The sequence below is a fragment of the Callionymus lyra genome, chromosome 15, assembly GCF_982586985.1.
Source record: "Callionymus lyra chromosome 15, fCalLyr1.hap1.1, whole genome shotgun sequence".
Taxonomy (NCBI): Eukaryota; Metazoa; Chordata; class Actinopteri; order Syngnathiformes; family Callionymidae; genus Callionymus; species Callionymus lyra.
In genome coordinates, this window is record NC_141832.1 from 6,354,709 (window position 1) to 6,380,387 (window position 25,679).

Sequence of the window (25,679 nt, forward strand, 5' to 3'; positions counted from 1 at the left end):
AACTGTGAAAACATATTTGAAATGAGAAACGATGTAAATAAACGTTTTATAATAATGCACTTGAGAATCTAAAATGAAAATAAATTATATTCCAGATGATCAAGAGTTCAAACAGTGGATTTAATCCTAATATAATCCAGTTTTGTGACAGCACGTGCGGACTGTCACGTCATCGTCATGACAAAACCTCCGCAGATTAAGATCAAGAGGATTATGAAGGTTTTAATCACATGCAACATGAGCTCAGACTCTCTTCCAATGGATGCCTTATTTTTTATTAATATAGAAGGATAGATAACACTTTATTGATCCTTGATCTTTGTCACGATTGGAGGAAAAAACATTTAAATACATTTTTTTAATTCTAGAAAATTCAAGCTTCAGAAAATTAGATTATAATAATAATATTGACATAATATTATTATTATTAAATGTTATGTAAATCACTTACTCTCGTTTTAATTTTTGTTTAAGTCGCTAACTTTATTTTATACTTTAAATTAAAATGATTTTAATAATTGTATGTCATCAAGATAAAGTTATTTTTAAAGTCAAAACATGTATATTCTTCATTTCCGTGTTTATAGATAATCCATGTTATTATTTATTTATTACATTTTATAAACATTCTTTTTTTATTCTTTAAAAGAAAACATTCAAAAATTAAATCATAGTTACGATAATACATATTTATTTAAAAATAAAATGTGTCAATAAAGTTTTGAGCGGAAACGTGACATCAGTGTTGTCAATCTTTATTGACAATGAATCGAGGAACAAAAGACGTGCTCTGTCCCTTTAAGACTCGATCGGGTCAGTGTTGATGTTTGTCTTCATCGTGACGTCACATCCTCTCGCATCATGATGTTTGATGACATCATAGCTCCGTGTTGAATAAATAAATAAAGGGTGGGGCATGGCGGGAGGAGGGGGGGGGCGGAACCCGGATGTTGACCGTATCGGATGGAGAGAAGCAGGAGGGAGGAGAGGGAGGAGAGCAGGAGCGACGCCAGAGAAAGACTGCGGGCGGATGCGAGGACCTTCCCGGCCGTGGATGATGGAGAACTTCTAGAAGCTTCACCCTCGCTGCTGGTCTCGATGCCGCGGGCGGCACCGCGAGTGAGATGATGGTCGACACGAGACAAGGTCCGCCTCGTTGTTCCTAGTACCCCGTCCGGAGCCAGACTCCTTCTCAGAACCCTTCCCGGTCCCGGTTCCCCGGGTGTCCTCCCGATGCAGGGCCGAGGACCCGGCGAGTCCACACCTGCAGAGCCGGCTCGTGAAGGAGGGCTGATCGGGGCAGGAAGAGGGGGGGCTCAGGATATCGATCTGAGGATGCACTGATATCTGACACTCTGGCAGGAATCCATTTGTGGCCAAGTGTGGCTCCTCAGCACCGGAACTTCTTTCTCTCCATCCTGCGTCCATCAGTCCAGGCCTCGCGCCCCGAACCTCCTGCTGCTGCCGCTGCGGCGATGAGTCCACTTTGAGGAGCGATCCCGGTTCCGTCGGAGACGATGAGCAGCAAAGACCACTCGGGCCAGTCCACCCAGTACGTGGGGCCCTATCGTCTGGAGAAGACCCTCGGGAAGGGCCAGACAGGTACGAGCCGGGTCCGGATCTGATGTCATGTCTCTTTTCTCACTTTTCTACATCATTACCCGAACTTTAGATGACGTTTGACAAACATTTATGTGAGATAAATGTTTGTAATAATAAGAGATAAATGTTTGTAATAATATGAGATAAATGTTTGTAATAATAAGAGATAAATGTTTGTAATTATATGAGATAAATGTTTGTAATAATATGAGATAAATGTTTGTAATTATATGAGATAAATGTTTGTAATAATATGAGAATAATTAGACAAATATTTATGGAGAGTAAAAATGTCCAGAATATGAAGATAACACGAAATATTATATTACGTATTACCTGTCAAAGCTAGTTCGCTGATATGTTAGCAACAGAAACCCTTGTTTAAGTCGCTAATTCTTGTTTTTGTCGCTAATTCTTGTTTTAATCGCTAATTCTTGTTTAGTCGCTAATTCTTTTTTGAGTCGCTAATTCTTGTTTAGTTGCTAATTCTTTTTTGAGTCGCTAACTGTTGTTTAGTTGCTAATTCTCGTTTAGTCGCTAATTCTTGTTTAAGTCGCTAATTCTTGTTTAGTCGCTAACTCTTGTTTTAGTCGCTAATTCTTGTTTAGTCACTAATTCTTGTTTTAGTTGCTAATTCTTGTTAAGTCGCTAATTCTTGTTTTAATCGCTAATTCTTGTTAAGTCGCTGATTCTTGTTTTAGTCGCTAATTCTTGTTTTAGTCGCTAACCCTTGTTTAGTCGCTAATCCTTTTTTTAGTCGCTTATTCTTGTTTTAGTCGCTAATTCTTGTTTTGTCGCTGATTCTTGTTTTAGTTGCTAATTCTTGTTTAGTCGCTAATTCTTGTTTTAGTCGCTAACTCTTGTTTTAGTCTCTTATTCTTGTTTTAGTCGCTAATTCTTGTTTAGTCGCTAATTCTTGTTTTAGTCGCTTATTCTTGTTTTAGTCTCTTATTCTTGTTTTAGTCGCTTATTCTTGTTTAAGTCGCTAATTCTTGTTTTAGTCGCTAACTCTTGTTTTAGTCTCTTATTCTTGTTTTAGTCTCTTATTCTTGTTTTAGTCGCTTATTCTTGTTTAGTCGCTAATTCTTGTTTAGTCGCTAATTCTTGTTTAGTCGCTAATTCTTGTTTTAGTCGCTTATTCTTGTTTTAGTCTCTTATTCTTGTTTTAGTCGCTTATTCTTGTTTAGTCGCTAATTCTTGTTTTGTCGCTAATTCTTGTTTTAGTCGCTAATTCTTGTTTAGTCGCTAATCCTTTTTTTAGTTGCTAATTCTTGTTTAGTCGCTTATTCTTGTTTTAGTCGCTAATTCTTGTTTTGTCGCTGATTCTTGTTTTAGTTGCTAATTCTTGTTTAGTCGCTAATTCTTGTTTTAGTCGCTAACTCTTGTTTTAGTCTCTTATTCTTGTTTTAGTCGCTAACTCTTGTTTAGTCGCTGATTCTTGTTTGAGTTGTGAATTCTTGTTTAGTCGCTAATTCTTGTTTTAGTCGCTAACTCTTGTTTGAGTCTCTTATTCTTGTTTTAGTCGCTAACTCTTGTTTAGTCGCTAATTCTTGTTTTAGTCGCTTATTCTTGTTTTAGTCTCTTATTCTTGTTTAAGTCGCTAATTCTTGTTTTAGTCGCTTATTCTTGTTTTAGTCTCTTATTCTTGTTTAAGTCGCTAATTCTTGTTTTGTCGCTAATTCTTGTTTTAGTCGCTAACTCTTGCTTTAGTCTCTTATTCTTGTTTTAGTCGCTAATTCTTGTTTTAGTCGCTAATTCTTGTTTTAGTCGCTAACTCTTGTTTTAGTCGCTAACTCTTGTTTTTGTCCTACTACTCTAACTACGATCAATCAAAGGTCATAACATTTTTCATAAAAGGTTATATCTTAGTAAAATCCTTGAATCTATTGAGACACCTTCAACATATAGCAACTAACAATAATAATAACTATTGATAGGTAAAGAGAAAGCACATGACTGTAGGATATGACTTGAAGTATCCTTGTTGTGAGATGCTTCGAGACTCGTGTCAGGAGAGAGTATTTAAGAGTCCGGCCTGCATCACGTCTCCTGAGTCATTATTTAAAAAGCTGGTGTGACTGAGCACAGATTGGTGACTCTGCCAGTAAAAGTGTGTGAATAATTGATGTCCTCGTCTCCCCTCTGTCTCCGTCTGTCTCCCAGGACTGGTCAAACTGGGTGTCCACTGCATCACCGGCCAAAAAGTGGCCATTAAGATCGTAAACCGAGAGAAACTGTCCGAGTCGGTGCTGATGAAGGTACGAGTCCTGCTCGTGAGAGTGTGACATATGGACGAGCGACGACGCTCTTTGTGTGAACACGAGATTTCAACTCTGCTGCTCAACAGTTACTATCTTGTCATGAATCGTTTCCTCCACATTATTTATCCAGAGTAGCCGAGCACAGAGCAGCAGATTCAAGCAGCTGTGGTTTTTTTAAACCTCAAAACACTGACCCGTTATAGAAGCTAATCCTTGTATTAATCTCGAACTCTAGTTTTAGTCACTAACTCTAGTTTTAGTCGCTAACTCTAGTTTTAGTCACTAACCCTAGTTTTAGTAACTTACCCTAGTTTTAGTCACTAACTCTAGTTTTAGTAACTTACCCTAGTTTTAGTCACTAACTCTAGTTTTAGTCACTAACCCTAGTTTTAGTAACTTACCCTAGTTTTAGTCACTAACTCTAGTTTTAGTCACTCATTTTTGCTATAGTCGCTAACCCTAGTTTTAGTAGCTAACCCTAGTTTTAGTCACTAATTATTTCTTTAGTCGCAAACCCTAGTTTTAGTAGCTAACCCTAGTTTTAGTCACTAACCCTAGTTTTAGTCACTAACTCTAGTTTTAGTCGTTAATTATTGCTTTAGTCGCTAACCCTAGTTTTAGTCACTATTGTTTAAGTAGCTAACCCTAGTTTTGGTAGCAAACCCTAGTTTTAGTCACTAATCATTGCTTTAGTCGCTAACCCTAGTTTTAGTCACTAACCCTAGTTCTAGTCACTAACTCTAGTTTTAGTCACTAACTCTTGTTTTAGTCGCTAACTCTAGTTTTAGTCGCTAACTCTAGTTTTAGTCACTATTTATTGCTTTAGTCGCTAACCCTAGTTTTAGTAGCTAACCCTAGTTTTACTCACTAATTACTGCTTTAGTCGCTAACCCTAGTTTTAGTCACTAACTCTAGTTTTAGTCACTATTTATTGCTTTAGTCGCTAACCCTAGTTTTAGTAGCTAACCCTAGTTTTAGTCACTAATTATTGCTTTAGTCGCTAACCCTAGTTTTAGTTGCTAACTTTAGTTTTAGTCACTATTTATTGCTTTAGTCGCTAACCCTAGTTTTAGTAGCTAACCCTAGTTTTAGTCACTAACCCTAGTTTTAGTTGCTAACCCTAGTTTTAGTAGCCAACCCTATTTTTAGTCACTAATTACTGCTTTAGTCGCTAACCCTAGATTTAGTCACTAACTCTAGTTTTAGTCACTATTTATTGCTTTAGTCGCTAACCCTAGTTTTAGTCACTAATTATTGCTTTAGTCGCTAACCCTAGTTTTAGTTGCTAACTTTAGTTTTAGTCACTATTTATTGCTTTAGTCGCTAACCCTAGTTTTAGTAGCTAACCCTAGTTTTAGTCACTAACTCTAGTTTTAGTCGCTAACCCTAGTTTTAGTAGCTAACCCTAGTTTTAGTCACTAACTCTAGTTTTAGTCGCTAACCCTAGTTTTAGTAGCTAACCCTAGTTTTAGTCACTAATTATTGCTTTAGTCGTAACCCTAGTTTTAGTCACTAATTATTGCTTTAGTCGTAACCCTAGTTTTAGTAGCTAACCCTAGTTTTAGTCGCTAACCCTAGTTTTAGTAGCCAACCCTAGTTTTACTAACTAATTACTGCTTTAGTCGCTAACCCTAGTTTTAGTCACCAACTCTAGTTTTAGTCACTATTTATTGCTTTATTCGCTAACCCTAGTTTTAGTCGCTAACTATTGTTTTAGTCGCTAACTATTGTCTTAGTCGCTAACCCTAGTTTTGGTCGCTAACTATTGTTTTAGTCGCTAACCCTAGTTTTGGTCGCTAACTATTGTTTTAGTCGCTAACCCTAGTATTAGTCGCTAACTATTGTTTTAGTCGCTAACCCTAGTTTTGGTCGCTAACTATTGTCTTAGTCGCTAACCCTAGTTTTGGTCGCTAACTATTGTTTTAGTCGCTAACCCTAGTATTAGTCGCTAACTATTGTTTTAGTCGCTAACTATTGTTTTAGTCGCTAACCCTAGTATTAGTCGCTAACTATTGTTTTAGTCGCTAACTATTGTTGCAGTTTTACTTCTGGTCTCAATCTCTTGTTATTGTAGTTATATTTAGTTCTTCTAGTTAAGCGTTCCTCTCGGTGCTGGACGGACAGAACGTAGACTTGTTGACTGTAAGTAAGAGAGTAAAGGTCACGACCTCAGTGACCTCCTGTTCTCCCTGGGATGTCGACTGCTTGGATCAGAGCCAGTCGTCACGGAGACGAGTCAGAACGAGAGAAAAGCTCTTGAACAATCATTCCTGGTGAAACATCATGTGTGAGGAGCGACTGTTGTTTGTTGCTGCAGCATCTTCTTCTCCGTCGTTCTTCCTGTTCTTCTGCTGCTGACACATCCCTTCATCTTTATCTACATCTTTATCTTCATCTTTGTCTACAACTTCTCGCTGACATTTCCTCCTCTAACACTCTGACCTCCTCCTCTGACCTCCTCCTCTGACCTTCTCCTCCTCCTTCTCTTCCTCCTCCTCCTCGCTCTTCCTACTCCTCCTCCTCTGTCCTCCTCATCCTCCTCCTCTTCCTCATTCTCCTCGCTCCTCTTCCTCCTCCTCTTCCTCCTTCTCCTCCTCCTCCTCCTCTGTCCTCCTCATCCTCCTCCTCTTCCTCATTCTCCTCGCTCCTCTTCCTCCTCCTCTGTCCTCCTTCTCCTCCTCCTCCTCCTCTGTCCTCCTCTTCCTTCTCCTCTGTCCTCCTCCTGCTTCTACTCCACGCTCCTCCTCCTCTGTTCTCCTCCTCTGTCTTCCTCCACGCTCCTCTTCCTCCTCCACACTCCTCATCCTCCTCCTCCTCCTTCTCCTCCTCCTCGTTGTCGTCCTCCTCCTCCTCTGTCCTCCTCTTCCTCCTCCTCCTCTGTCCTCCTCCTCCTCCCTCCTCCACATCCCTCTTTATCTTTATTGACAACTTCTCCGTGACATTTCCTCCTCTAACACTCTGACCTTCTCCTCCTCTGTCCTCTTCCTCTGTTCTCCTCCTCCTCTTCCTCCTCCTCTGTCCTCCTCCTCTTCCTCCTCTTCCTCTTCCTCCTCCTCTGTCCTCCTCCTCTTCCTCCTCTTCCTCTTCCTCCTCCTCTGTCCTCCTCCTCGCCCTCTTCGTCCTCCTTCTCTTCCTCCTCTTCCTCTTCCTCCTCCTCCTACTCCTCTGTCCTCGTCCTCCTCCATGCTCTTCCTCCTCCTCTTCTTCCTCCTCCCTCCTCCTCCTCTGTCCTCTTCCTCCTCCTCCTCGCTCTTCCTCCTCCTCCTCCTCCTCCTCCTCTGCAGGTGGAGAGAGAGATCGCGATCCTCAAACTGATCGAACATCCTCACGTTCTCAAGCTTCACGACGTCTACGAGAACAACAAGTATCTGTGAGTCGTCGCCGCCGCTGCAGAGGAAGTGGATCCAGCTCACTTCCTGTCTGTGCGCAGGTACCTGGTGCTGGAGCACGTGTCCGGGGGGGAGCTCTTCGACTACCTGGTGAAGAAGGGGCGACTGACCCCGAAAGAGGCTCGAAAGTTCTTCAGACAAATCATCTCCGCGCTGGACTTCTGCCACAGTCACTCCATATGGTCCGTGAGACTTAAAACATCGTCTTATTTGAACTATCGGGGAAAACATCAAGTGTTTAAAAACAAATTAATATAATACCTATAATCTAATAAAATACATTCTCATTTTTTAATGAAAGATAGTTATGTTAGTTTACAAGTCATTTATAAAGTTTAAAAATATACATCTTGTGTTCTGTATATTTAAAGTGCTGATAAATAGTCATTATTATAATTATTGTTATTTATTTTACACATGATATTCTAATCATTTAAAAATAAATCAATACTTTTTCATTCATAGTATTTTTTATTCAATATATAATTGTTGGTATAATAGAGTCACTAGACTAAAGCAACAGAGCTCAGAGTCACTGGATCATGTGCTGCTATGTTATCACACGATTGGCTGAAAGTTTGATCCAGTACCTCTGTGCTCTGTTGGTTTAGTCTGGTAAGATGACACTATTATACCAACATTTATATGTTTATTTTTATTCATTTTACAATTTTTGGAACAACAATATTAAACTCTTTGTGTAAAAAAATAAAATATTCATAAATTATTTTTTATTTTATTTATTTATTAAGCAAATTTCAAATAAAAATCATAAAAACATTCAATTTATTTAAATACAAATCTGTAAAAAAATGTTTCATTTCTATTCCTAGTTTAAAATAAATAAAATAATAGTGTTTGTTTTGTAAATAAAATATATCTAAACAATATTATTGTTAAAAATTCATCTAAACATGTTTGTTTTCCTGTGTTTTGAAGCAGATTATTACTATTTTAAACTTCCTGGTTCTGACACTTTTTTGACAAACGCTGCTAACAAACATGTGGTCCGCGGTCCCTCTGCAGCCACAGGGACCTGAAGCCCGAGAACCTGCTCCTGGACGAGAAGAACAACATCCGGGTGGCAGACTTCGGGATGGCCTCGCTGCAGGTGGGCGACAGTCTGCTGGAGACCAGCTGCGGGTGAGTTAGCTTAGCTAGAACTTTATTGTTTACTTTGTAGTTACTCTCACGACGAGTATGTCGAGTATTGTGTGTGAAAGTACTCAACACACGGAGGAGTATCAGTGTCACCGGAGTATTGAAGGAATGAAATATTTCTAGATAAATGTTCTAAACTCAATCGATTTTCATTCACAGTCTTTTAAATTCAATATAAATGTTGTTGTGTCATAGAGTCCCCAGACTAAACCAACAGAGCTCAGAGCTATTGATCAAACCTTCAGCCAATCACGCGACGCACAGACGATCACGTGACAACACGAGTCATTGAATTATTTCGGAGGATTCTAAAGCTTTTTGCAACTCATTTAAGTGAGAGCGCGTGACTCTGTGCTCGATTGGACTGGTCTGGTAAGATGTCACTCTTGTTTATATTGGATTGAAAAGACTTTTATTAAAAAAGTATTGAATTCAAAATGTTGATTTAATAATTATCGGCGTCAGAAGATCAAACTCTATGTGTAACAATAATAACAAGAGTGGTCGGTGGGTCCGCACGTGTCTTCCACCCATGACTGGATGGCTTCTCGTGGACTCACCTGAGCGTCTTGTGTTCCTGGCAGGTCTCCACACTACGCCTGTCCAGAGGTCATCAGGGTGAGCGCCGCCTCGTCTCGCTCGCGCCGGAGCGACGCGTCTCACTTCCTGTCTGCTTACGTTACAGGGAGAGAAGTACGACGGTCGCCGGGCGGACGTTTGGAGCTGCGGAGTCATCCTGTTCGCCCTCCTCGTGGTGAGGACTGTTCTTATGGCACTCCTCCTCCTCCTCCTCCTCTGTCCTCCTCCTCCTCTTACTCCTCTTCCTCCTCCTCTCCCTCTTCTTACTCCTCCTCCTCCTCTTCTTCCTCCTCCTCTTCCTCCTCTTCCTCTTCCTCTTCCTCTTCCTCTTCCTCCTCCTATTCCTCCTCCTCCTCCTCCTCGTCCTCGTCCTCCTCCTCCTCCTATTCCTCCTCCTCTGTCCTCCTCCTCCTCTTACTCCTCTTCTTCCTCCTCCTCCTCTCCCTCTTCTTACTCCTCCTCCTCTTCCTCTTCCTCTTCCTCTTCCTCTTCCTCCTCCTATTCCTCCTCCTCCTCCTCCTCCTCCTCCTCCTCCTCCTCCTCCTCCTCCTCCTCCTCCTCCTCCTCCTCCTCCTCCTCCTCCTCCTCCTCCTCCTCCTCCTCCTCATCCTCCTCCTCCTCCTCTGTCCTCCCCCTCCTCCTCTGTCCTCCTCCTCCTCTGTCCTCCTCCTCCTCTGTCCTCCACCTCCTCCCCTCCCTCCTCTGTCCTCCTCCCTCCTCTTCCTCTTCCTCTTACTCTTCCCCTTCCTCCTCCTCCTCCTCTGTTGTCCTCCTCCTCCTCCTCTGTCCTCCTCCGTCCGTCTCCTCCTCCTCCTCTGTCCTCCTCCTCCTCTTACTCCTCTTCCTCCTCCTCTCCCTCTTCTTACTCCTCCTCCTCCTCCTCCTCCTCCTCCTCCTCCTCCTCCTCCTCCTCCTCCTCCTCTTCTTCCTCCTCCTCTTCCTCCTCCTCCTCTTCCTCTTCCTCCTCCTCCTCCATATCCACCTCCTCCTCGTCCTCGTCCTCCTCCTCCTCCTCCTCCTATTCCTCCTCCTCTGTCCTCCTCCTCCTCTTACTCCTCTTCTTCCTCCTCCTCCTCTTCCTCTTCCTCTTCCTCTTCCTCTTCCTCTTCGTCTTCCTCTTCCTCCTCCTATTCCTCCTCCTCCTCCTCCTCCTCTGTCCTCCTTAAGGACATAGTTTCTATTTTGGTAAATATTATTTCTTTAATTGGATTATTTTGTTCGTTATCTGAATTCAAATAATCCTAAATAATTGTATACAAATATAAATTACTTACTTGCTTAAAAAAACTTACAATATTGATCTTTCTGTGTGTAGTTCGTATGTTTCTCCCCATGTTGCGTGGGTTTACTCCGGTTTCCTCCCAAAGTCCAAACACATACAGAGGTTGATTGAAAACTTGAGGGAAATTGTCCATAGTAATGAGTGTGTGTGTGAATGGTTGTCTGTTTTTGTGTGTCCTGAGACAGACTGGCGTCCTGTCCAGGGTGTCCCCTGCCTCTCACCCTATGATACTGGGATAGACTCCAGTCTCCGCCACCCCCATAAGGGATAAAGCGGTAGAAAATGAATGAATGAATTCAATATAAATGTTAGTATAATAGAGTCTCCAGACTAAAGCAACAGAGCAAAGAGTTACTGGATCAAACTTTCAGCCAATCACGCGACGCGAAGACAATCACGTGACGACATAGAAGTAAACAATGAAGTAGTTTATATGTTGAATTAAAAAAGACTACTTTATTCAAATTCATTTCATAATCATAGGAATAAGAAAATCAAACTCTTTACGAGTAAAAATTATAATTCATTCATAAAATGGTACATTTTTTAGATTAAATTAATTAAAAACCAAACAAAATCAATTTTCAGTCGCACGCGTTTTACTCAATGATCCGATTCAACTTTTTAATACAGAAACTATTGCATGTATGATTATTAAAAAATGAAATGAAACAATCAAATTTCGACATGAAAAATGTGAAACAGCTCAATATTGTGAATACTCACGAAAGTTGGTTTCCCAGGGTGCTTTGCCCTTCGACCACGACAACCTGCGGCAGCTGCTGGAGAAGGTGAAGAGCGGCGTCTTCCACATGCCTCACTTCATCCCGCCCGAGTGTCAGGCGCTGCTGAAGGGCATGATCGAAGTCAACGCCGACAAGAGGCTGACGGCGAGTATTTTTAGCCGCACAGGAAATGAAAGGTTGCTCTGGAGGAACCTAATTTAGAATCAAAGTTTTCTTCAAAATCTTGGTGGACGCGATAATAATAGACGCTCTCCAGACGTGACGACGCTGAGAAAACATGGGGGTTTGTTTTTAGTGGGACGGAGGCGGATCCCTGAGGAACACCAGGAGGTGTTTCGATGAGAACTTTCCAGGGTGTCCCCTCTATGGAAGGACATCATTGGGATCCAAATATTGGATGAATTTGACATTTTGTTGTTTAATAATCGGTTTAAAAACACACAGAACTAAATATATAGAAGTCAATGATGAAAGAATCATTAAATACAATATAATATAATATTTTTTTAACTAGCAATAGAAAACAATTCATGTTTTTAACTGATTTTATTGAAATTAAGTGAGTGTGTGAAGGCTTCATGTGCACTTAAGTGAGTGTGTGAAGGCTTCATGTGCACTTAAGTGAGTGTGTGAAGGCTTCACATGCACTTAAGTGAGTGTGTGAAGGCTTCATGTGCACTTAAGTGAGTGTGTGAAGGCTTCATGTGCACTTATGTGAGTGTGTAATGGCTTCATGTGCACTTAAGTGAGTGTGTAATGGCTTCATGTGCACTTAAGTGAGTGTGTAATGGCTTCACGTGTACTTAAGTGAGTGTGTGAAGGCTTCACGTGCACTTAAGTGAGTGTGTGAAGGCTTCACGTGCACTTAAGTGAGTGTGTAAAGGCTTTATGTGCACTTAAGTGAGTGTGTGAAGGCTTCACGTGCACTTAAGTGAGTGTGTGAAGGCTTCACGTGCACTTAAGTGACTGTGTAAAGGCTTTATGTGCACTTAAGTGAGTGTGTGAAGGGTTCACGTGCACTTAAGTGAGTGTGTGGAGGCTTCACGTGCACTTAAGTGAGTGTGTGAAGGCTTCACGTGCACTTAAGTGAGTGTGTGAAGGCTTCATGTCCACTTAAGTGAGTGTGTGAAGGCTTCACGTGCACTTAAGTGAGTGTGTGAAGGCTTCACGTGCACTTAAGTGAGTGTGTAAAGGCTTCATGTGCACTTAAGTGAGTGTGTGAAGGCTTCACATGCACTAAAGTGAGTGTGTGAAGGCTTCACATGCACTTAAGTGAGTGTGTGAAGGCTTCACGTGCACTTAAGTGAGTGTGTGAAGGCTTCACATGCACTTAAGTGAGTGTGTGAAGGCTTCACATGCACTTAAGTGAGTGTGTGAAGGGTTCACGTGCACTTAAGTGAGTGTGTGAAGGCTTCACATGCACTAAAGTGAGTGTGTGAAGGCTTTACGTGCACTTAAGTAAGTGTGTGAAGGCTTCACATGCACTTAAGTGAGTGTGTAAAGGCTTCACATGCACTTAAGTGAGTGTGTAAAGGCTTTACGTGCACTTAAGTGAGTGTGTGAAGGCTTCACGTGCACTTAAGTGAGTGTGTGAAGGCTTCACGTGCACTTAAGTGAGTGTGTGAAGGCTTCACGTGCACTTAAATGAGTGTGTGAAGGCTTCATGTGCACTTAAGTGTGTGAAGGCTTCACGTGGTTATATTGAGGCTGGTTTGTTAACATGTTGAATATTCTTGTTTGCAGCTTGAAGCGATACAGAAACACTCCTGGTACCAGTGAGTACTTTGCTTCTCCTCGTACTCGCTCAAACGATCGCACACCTGACGGCGTCTTCCTCCGCAGGGGTGGACGTAACGAACCGTGTCCGGAGCAGCCGCCGCCGCGTCGTGTTTGTCTGAAGAGGATCTTGTCCATCACCGAGCTGGACCCGGACGTCCTGGAGAGCATGTCCTCGCTCGGCTGCTTCAGAGACCGAGCCAAGCTCACCAAGGACCTTTCCAGTGACGAGTGAGTCAACATTTGTTTATTCACTAACTTAGTCGCTAACTCTAGTTTTAGTCGCTAACTCTTGTTTTAGTCGCTAACTCTAGTTTTAGTCGCTAACTCTTGTTTTAGTCGCTAACTCTACTTTTAGTCACTAACTCTTGTTTTAGTCGCTAACTCTTGTTTTAGTCGCTAACTCTTGTTTTAGTCGCTAACTCTACTTTTAGTCACTAACTCTAGTTTTAGTCGCTAACTCTTGTTTTTGTCGCAAACTCTTGTTTTAGTCGCTAACTCTACTTTTAGTCACTAACTCTTGTTTTAGTCGCTAACTCTTGTTTTAGTCGCTAACTCTTGTTTTAGTCGCTAACTCTTGTTTTTGTCGCTAGCTTTAGTTTTAGAAGCTAACTCTAGTTTTAGTCGCTAACTCTTGTTTTAGATGCTAACTCTTGTTTGAGTTGCTAACTCTTGTTTTAGTCGCTAACTCTTGTTTTTGTCGCTAACTTTAGTTTTAGAAGCTAACTCTATTTTTAGTCGCTAACTCTTGTTTTAGATGCTAACTCTTGTTTGAGTCGCTAACTCTAGTTTTAGTCGCTAACTCTAGTTTTAGTCACTAACTCTTGTTTGAGTCGCTAACTCTTGTTTTAGTCGCTAACTCTTGTTTTTGTCGCTAACTTTAGTTTTAGAAGCTAACTCTAGTTTTAGTCGCTAACTCTTGTTTTAGATGCTAACTCTAGTTTTAGAAGCTAACTCTTATTTTAGACGCTAACTCTTGTATTAGATGCTAAGTTTTGTTTTAGATGCTAACTCTTGTTTTATACGCTAACTATAGCTTTAGTTTGAACTCTTCTTCTTCGTCCTGCAGGGAGAACCAGGAGAAGATGATCTACTACCTCCTGCTGGACAGAAAAGAGCGTTACCCGAGCTGCGAGGACGAGGACCTGCCGCAGAGGAACGACGCCGGTACCGACTTTTCTTATCTTCAGCTCCTTTGACACCGAAGCACTCACGACTGGTTTCAGATCCGCCCAGGAAGCGCGTGGACTCCCCGATGCTGACCCGTCACGGCCGCTGTCGCCCGGAGAGGAAGAGCCTGGAGGTCCTCAGCGTGACGGACCAGGGGTCCCCCACGCCCCCTCGACGCAACCTGGACACCAGCGTGCACAGCCAGAGGTCGGCGGCGGCGCCCGCGAGTCCAACCGTCTTTGTTGCTAATCTGTTCATTTGATGTCGTGAAGGTCTCGGTCGGTGAGCGGAGCCTCCACGGGTCTGTCCTCGAGCCCCCTCAGCAGCCCCCGGGTACGAGTGTGTTTCCATGGAGACGTGTTACACATTACACTGAACATTTATTTAACATTTGTTTGTTCAAATTAATTAATATTCTTTTAAATTCAATGTAAACTGTTGGTAATAGTTTCCCCAGACAAAACCAACAGAGCGCCGAACTACTGGATCTTGTGATCTATGCCGTCACATGATCGTCTTTGTGTCACATGATTGGCTGAAAGTTTAATTATTTTAAATAATGTCTGGTGTCACTATCATTCCAACATTTACAATACAAATTAAAAATATATATTTTTAAATTATTACAATTATAGGATCAAACTGTACGTTAAAATGGTGTTTAGTTGGAAAAAAATTTTTTATTCATTTATTTTAGATCAAATAAATACAAATATTTCAATATTATTAGTAAACAACACCAGTACATTAGAAAATGTATAATTAATGTAATATTCTGATCAAACTCATAAACACAATAAACTTGTAGAGACGTGCGCCCCCTAGTGGACGTATATTGACCTTAAATGTCACGTGATCAGTGTCGTCATCATGTTCTTTCATGTCATGGTCTTCAAGTGATGCAGGAAGTGATGTCATATTTCACCGTCATCATTAGGCAGGAAGTGATGTCATGTTTCACGTCATCATTAGGCAGGAAGTGATGTCATGTTTCACGTCATCATTAGGCAGGAAGTGATGTCATGTTTCACCTAATCTCTAGGCAGGAAGTGATGTCATGTTCCACATCTTCATTAGACAGGAAGTGATGTCATGTTTCACTTAATCATTAGACAGGAAGTGATGTCATGTTTCACGTCATCATTAGGCAGGAAGTGATGTCATGTTTCACGTCATCATTAGGCAGGAAGTGATGTCATGTTTCACCTAATCTCTAGGCAGGAAGTGATGTCATGTTCCACATCTTCATTAGACAGGAAGTGATGTCATGTTTCACGTCATCATTAGACAGGAAGTGATGTCATGTTTCACTTCATCATTAGAAAGGAAGAGATGTCATGTTTCACCTAATCTCTAGGCAGGAAGTGATGTCATGTTCCACATCATCATTAGACAGGAAGTGATGTCATGTTTCACGTCATCATTAGACAGGAAGTGATGTCATGTTTCACGTCATCATTAGGCAGGAAGTGATGTCATGTTTCACTTCATCATTAGATAGGAAGTGATGTCATGTTTCACGTCATCATTAGACAGGAAGTGATGTCATGTTTCACTTCATCATTAGACAGGAAGTGATGTCATGTTTCACGTCATCATTAGGCAGGAAGTGATGTCATGTTTCACTTCATCATTAGGCAGGAAGTGATGTCATGTTTCACGTCATCATTAGGCAGGAAGTGATGTCATGTTTCACGTCATCATTAGGCAGGAAGTGATGTCATGTTTCACTTCATCATTAGAAAGGAAGTGATGTCATGTTTCACTTCATCATTAGATAGGAAGTGATGTCATGTTTCACGTCATCATTTGGCAGGAAGTGATGTCATGTTTTACTTCATCATTAGACAGGAAGTGATGTCATGTTTCACTTCATCATTAGACAGGAAGTGATGTCATGTTTCACGTCATCATTAGGCAGGAAGTGATGTCATGTTTCACTTCATCATTAGGCAGGAAGTGATGTCATGTTTCACGTCATCATTAGGCAGGAAGTGATGTCATGTTTCACGTCATTATTAGGCAGGAAGTGATGTCATGTTTCACTTCATCATTTGGCAGGAAGTGATGTCATGTTTCACTTCATCATTAGATAGGAAGTGATGTCATGTTTCACGTCATCATTTGGCAGGAAGTGATGTCATGTTTCACTTCATCATTAGACAGGAAGTGATGTCATGTTTCACTTCATCATTTGGCAGGAAGTGATGTCATGTTTTACTTCATCATTAGACAGGAAGTGATGTCATGTTTCACTTCATCATTAGACAGGAAGTGATGTCATGTTTCACGTCATCATTAGACAGGAAGTGATGTCATGTTTCACATAATCTCTAGGCAGGAAGTGATGTCATGTTTCACTTCATCATTAGACAGGAAGTGATGTCATGTTTCACATAATCTCTAGGAGAGGAAGTGATGTCATGTTTCACTTCATCATTAGACAGGAAGTGATGTCATGTTTCACATAATCTCTAGGAGAGGAAGTGATGTCATGTTTCACTTCATCATTTGGCAGGAAGTGATGTCATGTTTTACTTCATCATTAGACAGGAAGTGATGTCATGTTTCATATAATCTCTAGGCAGGAAGTGATGTCATGTTTCACTTCATCATTTGGCAGGAAGTGATGTCATGTTTCACTTCATCATTAGACAGGAAGTGATGTCATGTTTCACATAATCTCTAGGCAGGAAGTGATGTCATGTTCCACATCATCATTAGACAGGAAGTGATGTCATGTTTCACGTCATCATTAGACAGGAAGTGATGTCATGTTTCACGTCATCATTAGGCAGGAAGTGATGTCATGTTTCACTTCATCATTAGATAGGAAGTGATGTCATGTTTCACGTCATCATTAGACAGGAAGTGATGTCATGTTTCACTTCATCATTAGACAGGAAGTGATGTCATGTTTCACGTCATCATTAGGCAGGAAGTGATGTCATGTTTCACTTCATCATTAGGCAGGAAGTGATGTCATGTTTCACGTCATCATTAGGCAGGAAGTGATGTCATGTTTCACGTCATCATTAGGCAGGAAGTGATGTCATGTTTCACTTCATCATTAGAAAGGAAGTGATGTCATGTTTCACTTCATCATTAGATAGGAAGTGATGTCATGTTTCACGTCATCATTTGGCAGGAAGTGATGTCATGTTTTACTTCATCATTAGACAGGAAGTGATGTCATGTTTCACTTCATCATTAGACAGGAAGTGATGTCATGTTTCACGTCATCATTAGGCAGGAAGTGATGTCATGTTTCACTTCATCATTAGGCAGGAAGTGATGTCATGTTTCACGTCATCATTAGGCAGGAAGTGATGTCATGTTTCACGTCATTATTAGGCAGGAAGTGATGTCATGTTTCACTTCATCATTTGGCAGGAAGTGATGTCATGTTTCACTTCATCATTAGATAGGAAGTGATGTCATGTTTCACGTCATCATTTGGCAGGAAGTGATGTCATGTTTCACTTCATCATTAGACAGGAAGTGATGTCATGTTTCACTTCATCATTTGGCAGGAAGTGATGTCATGTTTTACTTCATCATTAGACAGGAAGTGATGTCATGTTTCACTTCATCATTAGACAGGAAGTGATGTCATGTTTCACGTCATCATTAGACAGGAAGTGATGTCATGTTTCACATAATCTCTAGGCAGGAAGTGATGTCATGTTTCACTTCATCATTAGACAGGAAGTGATGTCATGTTTCACATAATCTCTAGGAGAGGAAGTGATGTCATGTTTCACTTCATCATTAGACAGGAAGTGATGTCATGTTTCACATAATCTCTAGGAGAGGAAGTGATGTCATGTTTCACTTCATCATTTGGCAGGAAGTGATGTCATGTTTTACTTCATCATTAGACAGGAAGTGATGTCATGTTTCACTTCATCATTAGACAGGAAGTGATGTCATGTTTCATATAATCTCTAGGCAGGAAGTGATGTCATGTTTCACTTCATCATTTGGCAGGAAGTGATGTCATGTTTCACTTCATCATTAGACAGGAAGTGATGTCATGTTTCACTTCATCATTGGAAAGGAAGAGATGTCATGTTTCACTTCATCATTAGACAGGAAGTGATGTCATGTTTCACGTCATCATTAGAAAGGAAGTGATGTCATGTTTCACGACATCATTAGGCAGGAAGTGATGTCATGTTTCGCCGTCATCATTAGGCAGGAAGTGATGTCATGTTTCACGTCATCATTAGGCAGGAAGTGATGTCATGTTTCGCCGTCATCCTCCATCCATCTCTCTCATCCCTCCATCTCTCTCTCTCTCTGTCCATCCATCAGAGTCCAGTCTTCACTTTCAGTCCTTCAGAAGTCTCTGCCAAGAGCAGCACCGCCCCTCGCCCGACACGCCCGCCGCCCGACCCCAAAACCCAGACCCTGCCCTCCAAGGGTCCTGCGGAGCGACCTCACCTGCACTCCATGAAGTCCCTCCCCCTGCAGACGCCCCGCTCCCCGTCGCCCTCCCCCGTCCTCTCCCCCACGCCCCGTTTCTTCAACTTCCCGTCGCCCTCCATGTTCAAGTCCAAGAACTCTAACGCCTCTGCCCCCCCTGTGTCGCAGGTCACCCCTCAGGGCTCGCCTCTGCCCACGCCCCTGGGCACGCCCGTGCACCACCACGCCTCCTCCACCACCCCCCCCTCCTCCTCCTCCTCCTCCTCCTCCTCCAGAGCCGACGGCGGCGCCTCCATGTCGCTGACTCCTCCCTCCAGTCCGGGCGGCAGCGGCGGGATGGCGGCCTCTAGCTCCGCCCACTGGAGAACCAGACTCAACTCCTTCAAGAACAACCTGCTGGGCTCGCCTCGCTTCCACCGCCGCAAGCTGCAGGGTCAGTACACTGTGTACTTGTACTATAGTTATACTTATATATACTTGTACTTTTACTTTTACTATAGTTATGCATATGTATATACTTGTACTTGTATTTTTACTATAGTTGTACTTATGCCTATATTTATATAATTGTACTTGTACTATAATCACATATATACTTATAATTAAACCTAACTTAACAAATACTCGTACCTGTACCTGTATCTGTATCTGTATCTGTATCTGTACCTGTACCTGTACCTGTACCTGTACCTGTATCTGTATCTGTATCTGTATCTGTACCTGTACTGGTACTTAAACTTACGCTTATACTTAAACCTAAACTTATATTTATACTTTTAAGTTCACTTTTACATGTACTTGTGCTCGTACTCGTACTTATAACAACACCTATACGATGGTACTTGTACTTTACTGTGGCTTCACGTCTCTTCCAGTGCCGACGTCAGAGGACATGTCCAGCTTGACCCCAGAGTCCAGTCCAGAGTGAGTTTTTCATTTATAATAATATATGATAGTAAGTAAATATATGATAGTGAAGTTGATATATGATAGTGAAGTAAATATATGATTGTAAAGTAAATATATGATAGTAAATAAATAATAATAGTGAAGTAAATATGATAGTAAATAAATATATGATAGTAAAGTAAATATATTATAGTGAAGTAAATATGATAGTAAATAAATATATGATAGTAAATAAATATATAATAGTGAAGTGAATATGATAGTAAATAAATATATGATAGTAAATACTTATAATAGTGAAGTAAATATGATAGTAAATAAATATATGATAGTAAATAAATATGTAATAGTGAAGTAAATATATGATAGTAAATAAATATATGATAGTAAAGTAAATATATGATAGTAAAGTAAATATATAATAATAAAGTAAATATATGATAGTAAAGTAAATATATGATAGTAAAGTAAATATTTAATAGTGAAGTAAATATTTAATAGTAAAGTAAATATATGATAGTGAAGTAAATATTTAATAGTAAAGTAAATATATAATAGTGAAGTAAATATTTAATAGTAAAGTAAATATATGATAGTAAAGTAAATATATTATAGTGAAGTAAATATGATAGTAAATAAATATATGATAGTAAAGTAAATATATAATAGTGAAGTGAATATGATAGTAAATAAATATATGATAGTAAATACTTATAATAGTGAAGTAAATATGATAGTAAATAAATATATGATAGTAAATAAATATGTAATAGTGAAGTAAATATATGATAGTAAATAAATATATGATAGTAAAGTAAATATATGATAGTAAAGTAAATATATAATAATAAAGTAAATATATGATAGTAAAGTAAATATATGATAGTAAAGTAAATATTTAATAGTGAAGTAAATATTTAATAGTAAAGTAAATATATGATAGTGAAGTAAATATTTAATAGTAAAGTAAATATTTAATAGTGAAGTAAATATTTAATAGTAAAGTAAATATATGATAGTGAAGTAAATATTTAATAGTAAAGTAAATATATAATAGTGAAGTAAATATTTAATAGTAAAGTAAATATATAATAGTGAAGTAAATATTTAATAGTAAAGTAAATATATGATAGTAAAGCAAGTAACTGGTTCTTCAGACTGGCCAAGAGGTCCTGGTTCGGGAACTTCATCAGCCTGGAGAAGGACGAGCAGATCTTCGTTCTGATCCGGGACAAACCTCTCAGCTCCATCAAGGCCGACATCGTCCACGCCTTCTTGTCCGTGAGTGTCACGGGTCCAGGGGTGCGCCGGCGACACTCAGTCACGCTTCCTCTTCCTGCCTCAGATCCCCTCGCTCAGCCACAGCGTCGTGTCCCAGAACAGCTTCCGGGCCGAGTACAAGTCGTCGGGCGGACCCTCCGTCTTCCAGAAGCCCGTCAAGTTCCAGGTGAGTTGGGTTCCGAGGAGCTGAAGACGAGAGTGTCTGAGCGACGCTGCCCGACAGGTGGACATCGGCTACTCCGAAGGAGAGAGGGAGCGAGAGAGGGAGCGAGCGGAGCGAGAGGGCCGGCGGGAGATGGGGATCTACAGCGTCACCTTCTCCCTGATCACAGGTCCTGAACAAGCCGCTGTCAGAAGCCCTGGTGCTGACACCACTGTCCTTGCAGGTCCCAGCCGCAGGTTCAAGCGTGTGGTGGAGACCATCCAGGCTCAGCTGCTCAGCAGCCACGACCAGCCCTCGGTCCAGGCCCTGGCCGGTGAGTCGCCCCCCTGACCCGCCTCCGGACGCCCCCCCGTCCACTCTTGTTATATATGATAGTGAAGTAAATATATGATAGTAAAGTAAATATATGATAGTGAAGTAAATATATGATAATAAAGTAAATATATGATAGTGAAGTAAATATATGATAGTAAAGTAAATATATGATAGTAAAGTAAATATATAATAATAAAGTAAATATATGATAATAAAGTAAATATATAATAATAAAGTAAATATATGATAGTGAAGTTAATATATGATAGTAAAGTAAATATATAATAATAAAGTAAATATATGATAGTGAAGTAAATATATGATAGTAAAGTAAATATATGATAGTGAAGTAAATATGATAGTAAAGTAAATATATGATAGTAAATAAATATATGATAGTAAAGTAAATATATGATGGTAAATAAATATATGATAGTAAAGTAAATATATTATAGTGAAGTAAATATATTATAGTTAAGTAAATATATGATAGTAAATAAATATATGATAGTAAAGTAAATATATGATAGTAAAGTAAATATATAATAATAAAGTAAATATATGATAGTAAAGTAAATATATGATAGTGAAGTAAATATATGATAGTAAATAAATATATAATAGTAAAGTAAATATATGATAGTAAAGTAAATATATGATAGTAAATAAATATATGATAATGAAGTAAATATATGATAGTGAAGTAAATAAATGATAGTAAAGTAAATATTTGATAGTAAATAAATATATGATAGTGAAGTAAATATATGATAGTAAAGTAAATATATGATAGTGAAGTAAATATATGATAGTGAAGTAAATATATGATAGTAAAGTAAATATATGATAGTGAAGTAAATATATGATAGTAAAGTTAATATATAATAGTAAAGTAAATAAATGATAGTAAAGTAAATATAAGTAAGTAAGCAAGTAAGTAATATTTATTTATATAGCGCTTTTCGAGACCAGGGTCACAAAGCGCTTAAACAATCAAAACAATACTCAAAAAAGTACATACTTTAAAGATCAAGATAATACTGAGAACAACACAGGAGTTCGAGTAAATATATGATAGTAAGTAAATATATGATAGTGAAGTAAATATATGATAGTGAAGTAAATAAATGATAGTAAAGTAAATATATGATAGTAAAGTAAATATATGATAGTAAGTAAATATATTATAGTAAATAAATATATGATAGTGAAGTAAATATATGGTAGTGAAGTAAATATATGATAGTAAATAAATATATGATAGTGAAGTAAATATATGATAGTAAATAAATATATGGTAGTGAAGTAAATATATGATAGTAAATAAATATATGATAGTGAAGTAAATATATGATAGTAAATAAATATATGGTAGTGAAGTAAATATATGATAGTAAATAAATATATGATAGTGAAGTAAATATATGATAGTAAATAAATATATGGTAGTGAAGTAAATATATGATAGTAAATAAATATATGATAGTGAAGTAAATATATGATAGTAAATAAATATATGATAGTGAAGTAAATATATGATAGTAAATAAATATATGGTAGTGAAGTAAATATATGATAGTAAATAAATATATGGTAGTGAAGTAAATATATGATAGTAAATAAATATATGATAGTGAAGTAAATATATGGTAGTGAAGTAAATATATGATAGTAAATAAATATATGATAGTGAAGTAAATATATGGTAGTGAAGTAAATATATGATAGTAAGTAAATATATGATAGTAAATAAATATATGATAGTGAAGTAAATATATGGTAGTGAAGTAAATATATGATAGTAAGTAAATATATGATAGTAAGTAAATATATGATAGTGAAGTAAATATATGGTTCCTCAGACGAGAAGAACGGACAGGTGACCCGCCAGCCCAGCAGCCCCTCACAGCAGAACTCCTGCGACACCAACGACCGGGAGGAGGTGGACCCGGCGCTGGAGATCGGGAGCAGCAGTGGTTCCGTGTCGCAAACCAAAGGTTCGGGAAAAGACAAAAACAGACTCCTGTCCTCGCCCAACGGGACGCACCCCTGAGAAGGAGGGTTCGCCGTCGCGTCCCACCGTCCCCCGCGAGTCTCTTCCGTCCAGCCTGTCGTCGGGGAACGTCTGGAAAAAGTGTGGACGTCAACACCTCTTCGGACCAGAAGCACATGACCTCGACGGACGTCCACGCTGGATCACATGACTTCACACGCGTCACATGACTCTCGTTCCTCGCTCTGTCTTCTCGTCCTGTCAATCGTCCCTTTGTCTCTTCACACAAAAGTCTTTGTGGCAGTTGAACTTCTTTCACGCTTCGCTCAGTTTCTCTGGAGGGTCTCGAGGATCCCGAGACATCCAACGTGTCCTGGACCCTCCCGGACCCTCAGTGTCACCCTTCACTTCATGCTGTCCTTCCTCAGGACTCCTCTGACCTCTGACCTCGCGTCTACAGCCCCTTGGTTCTGTCTCGGTCCAAAGAATGTTTGACGCTAACATTGTTCGGTTGCATGTAGCTCGTAAGCTAACCCTTCGACCCTCAGAGACTCGGAGTAGAGCCTGTCCTTTGATGCCTTCCAAGTGTTTCTGTGGTACCGGTACCACAGAGAGACCTGAAGAACCTCCGTCGATACCTGTGTCGAGACCAGGTCTAACTCCAGGATAACTAGTCGAACGAGACCATAAACCAGTTCCTGGTACTTGAAAAACCAGACGACGAGTTGCGAGTATTCTCAGCAGTACTGCAGAGCAAAGTCGCTAGTTGTCACGACGACAAGGAGCCAGTACAGGTAACGTGTAGACTAGCTCACCTTTATTAGGCCTGGGTTGAGACTTAGCTAGCGTCACAGGTAGGATTAAAAATGAACTTTATTTTTGTCTAAACACACTGGACTTACCTCGGTCTCACCTTTAGCTTCTCTGTCCACGTTATTGACGCGTCCCTCTGGCGCCCTCTAGGGTTCACTGCGTTCCTACCGGACCAAATGAAGGGAGTTCGTTTTAACGATTAGCATGTTAGCTTAGCACACGAACACAAACAAGATGAACTCACGTTTTTATATTGTTTTGTTTTTTCCTGACACTCGTGTCGAATGTTTTGTTTTTGATCCAGAATGTTCCGTTTGATGGTTCAACGCCCGTCCAGCTGCTCTTGCGTCGTCACGTCAGCGCGGCAAGCTACAGGATTTAGCTTTCGGCTAACGGTGGAGCTAAACGAGTTATTCAGCGACGACGCACACTTTCACGACGACTCGCACTTTTGTTCGAGGTCACCAGAGTTGTGTTACGCTAGCTCGACGCGTTGAGCTGTTAGCTTAGCCGCGCGGCGTCATGCTAGCACGGTTTCCTCGTTTGTTTGGCGACGCGACGCTCGGACTCACTGACGCGAATGATTTCTTTATTTTTACACTTTCTGCAATATTTAGCCGCGTTTGAATGATTTTTTATACACTTTTGATTGGACTGTCGTTCTGAATGTTGCAGCTTGAATGTCTGACATCATGTTACACTCGTTTATTTGTGTGTTTTATCCTGAGTTTCTCACTCGCTCGACTGAACTTGATGCTTTTTTCTTTTACGTTTCCGTTGCAGGTTTAAAACCGTTTCGACTCTTAAGCATAACTTGACCCTCGAACCCTGAGAAAACACATTTTAGTCGTTCATGTGATGAAAATATTAGTTTTTAATCAGTCGATTATTTATTTATTTATTTGTTATGATTTGTAAAACTACTATTTATTTATTTATCTCGTGTAGTTTCTCATGAAAAGTCACAAATAAGGTTAAAAATGTCGTTAACGTTGCCTTCAATGACCAACTTTTTCGTTTTCCTTCCGTCGCGTTCGAAACATCTTCGCGTCACATTTTCATCGCACGACCACGAGGACGTCACGTCTTCACCTGACCCCTGACCCCTGACCCCGCCTCCCTCTCGTGTGCCACGCCCCCTCATATAGCCTCACCCGAGAACCTTTTCTACATTTATAATCCACATTAATCCGTCTCTGTCGTCGTGTCTTTCGTTTCTTTCTCCGGCGTCGACTCACGACCACGACCCCGCGACGGTGTGTGTAGTAAAGACCAGGAAGACAAGTGCACTATTATGACAATGATTATTATTATTATTGCCTGAAATACTGAACAATAAAAAGAAGCTGAAAAAAAAACGTCACTTTATTTGATTTTAATTCATGTTTTTATTGTCGAGTCGCTTTGTTTTTTGTTTTTTTTTTAGTCAAACTTTATTCAAGCGATCATTGTTTTATATAATTATTATATATTTTATTATTGTTTCTCTCCAGGTTCAAGTCCGTGAACGTCTCATCCGGGGGCGCGAGGCCTCTTTTCTCGCACGTGCCAACACCCCGGTTAGGCGGGTTTCTGTCGGTGACGTCATCGCGCAGCTCTTTGTGCGAGGCAGTGAAGAGTCTCACTCTGCTGTGTTTCTAACTTTATTTTCTTTATCGTTTATTCGTTATTCTCGAGACACTCAAGCAGCGAGAGATTATAAAGTTATATTTTCATTTAAATACAATAAATGATCAATTAAATATGATTTAAATTATTATTATATAAATGAGACAAATACTCTCACTATAGACAAATAAGAAGATGGAAAA

The 25,679-nt window shown here is 39.9% G+C and overlaps 1 protein-coding gene across 2 annotated transcripts; it reads left to right on the plus strand.

The window, feature by feature from the left end:
* The first annotated feature begins 982 nt into the window (after positions 1-982).
* brsk1b (BR serine/threonine kinase 1b) lies at positions 983-25,226 on the plus strand. 2 transcript variants are annotated; one of them, XM_087809421.1, is made up of 20 exons: positions 983-1,602; positions 3,766-3,860; positions 7,148-7,233; positions 7,294-7,434; positions 8,279-8,395; positions 8,998-9,031; positions 9,099-9,167; positions 11,018-11,164; positions 12,764-12,795; positions 12,863-13,027; positions 13,866-13,963; positions 14,023-14,173; positions 14,239-14,299; positions 18,284-18,827; positions 19,270-19,318; positions 20,461-20,584; positions 20,649-20,750; positions 20,808-20,916; positions 20,971-21,060; positions 22,925-25,226. In XM_087809421.1, exons 1-20 carry the CDS (start codon positions 1,518-1,520, stop codon positions 23,113-23,115), a joined length of 2,490 nt encoding a protein of 829 aa, XP_087665547.1. In that variant the 5' UTR covers positions 983-1,517; the 3' UTR covers positions 23,116-25,226. The 2 variants fall into 2 exon arrangements, with proteins under 2 accessions (XP_087665547.1, XP_087665548.1); XM_087809422.1 differs by having other exon boundaries at positions 18,563-18,827.
* Positions 25,227-25,679: the final 453 nt, after the last annotated feature.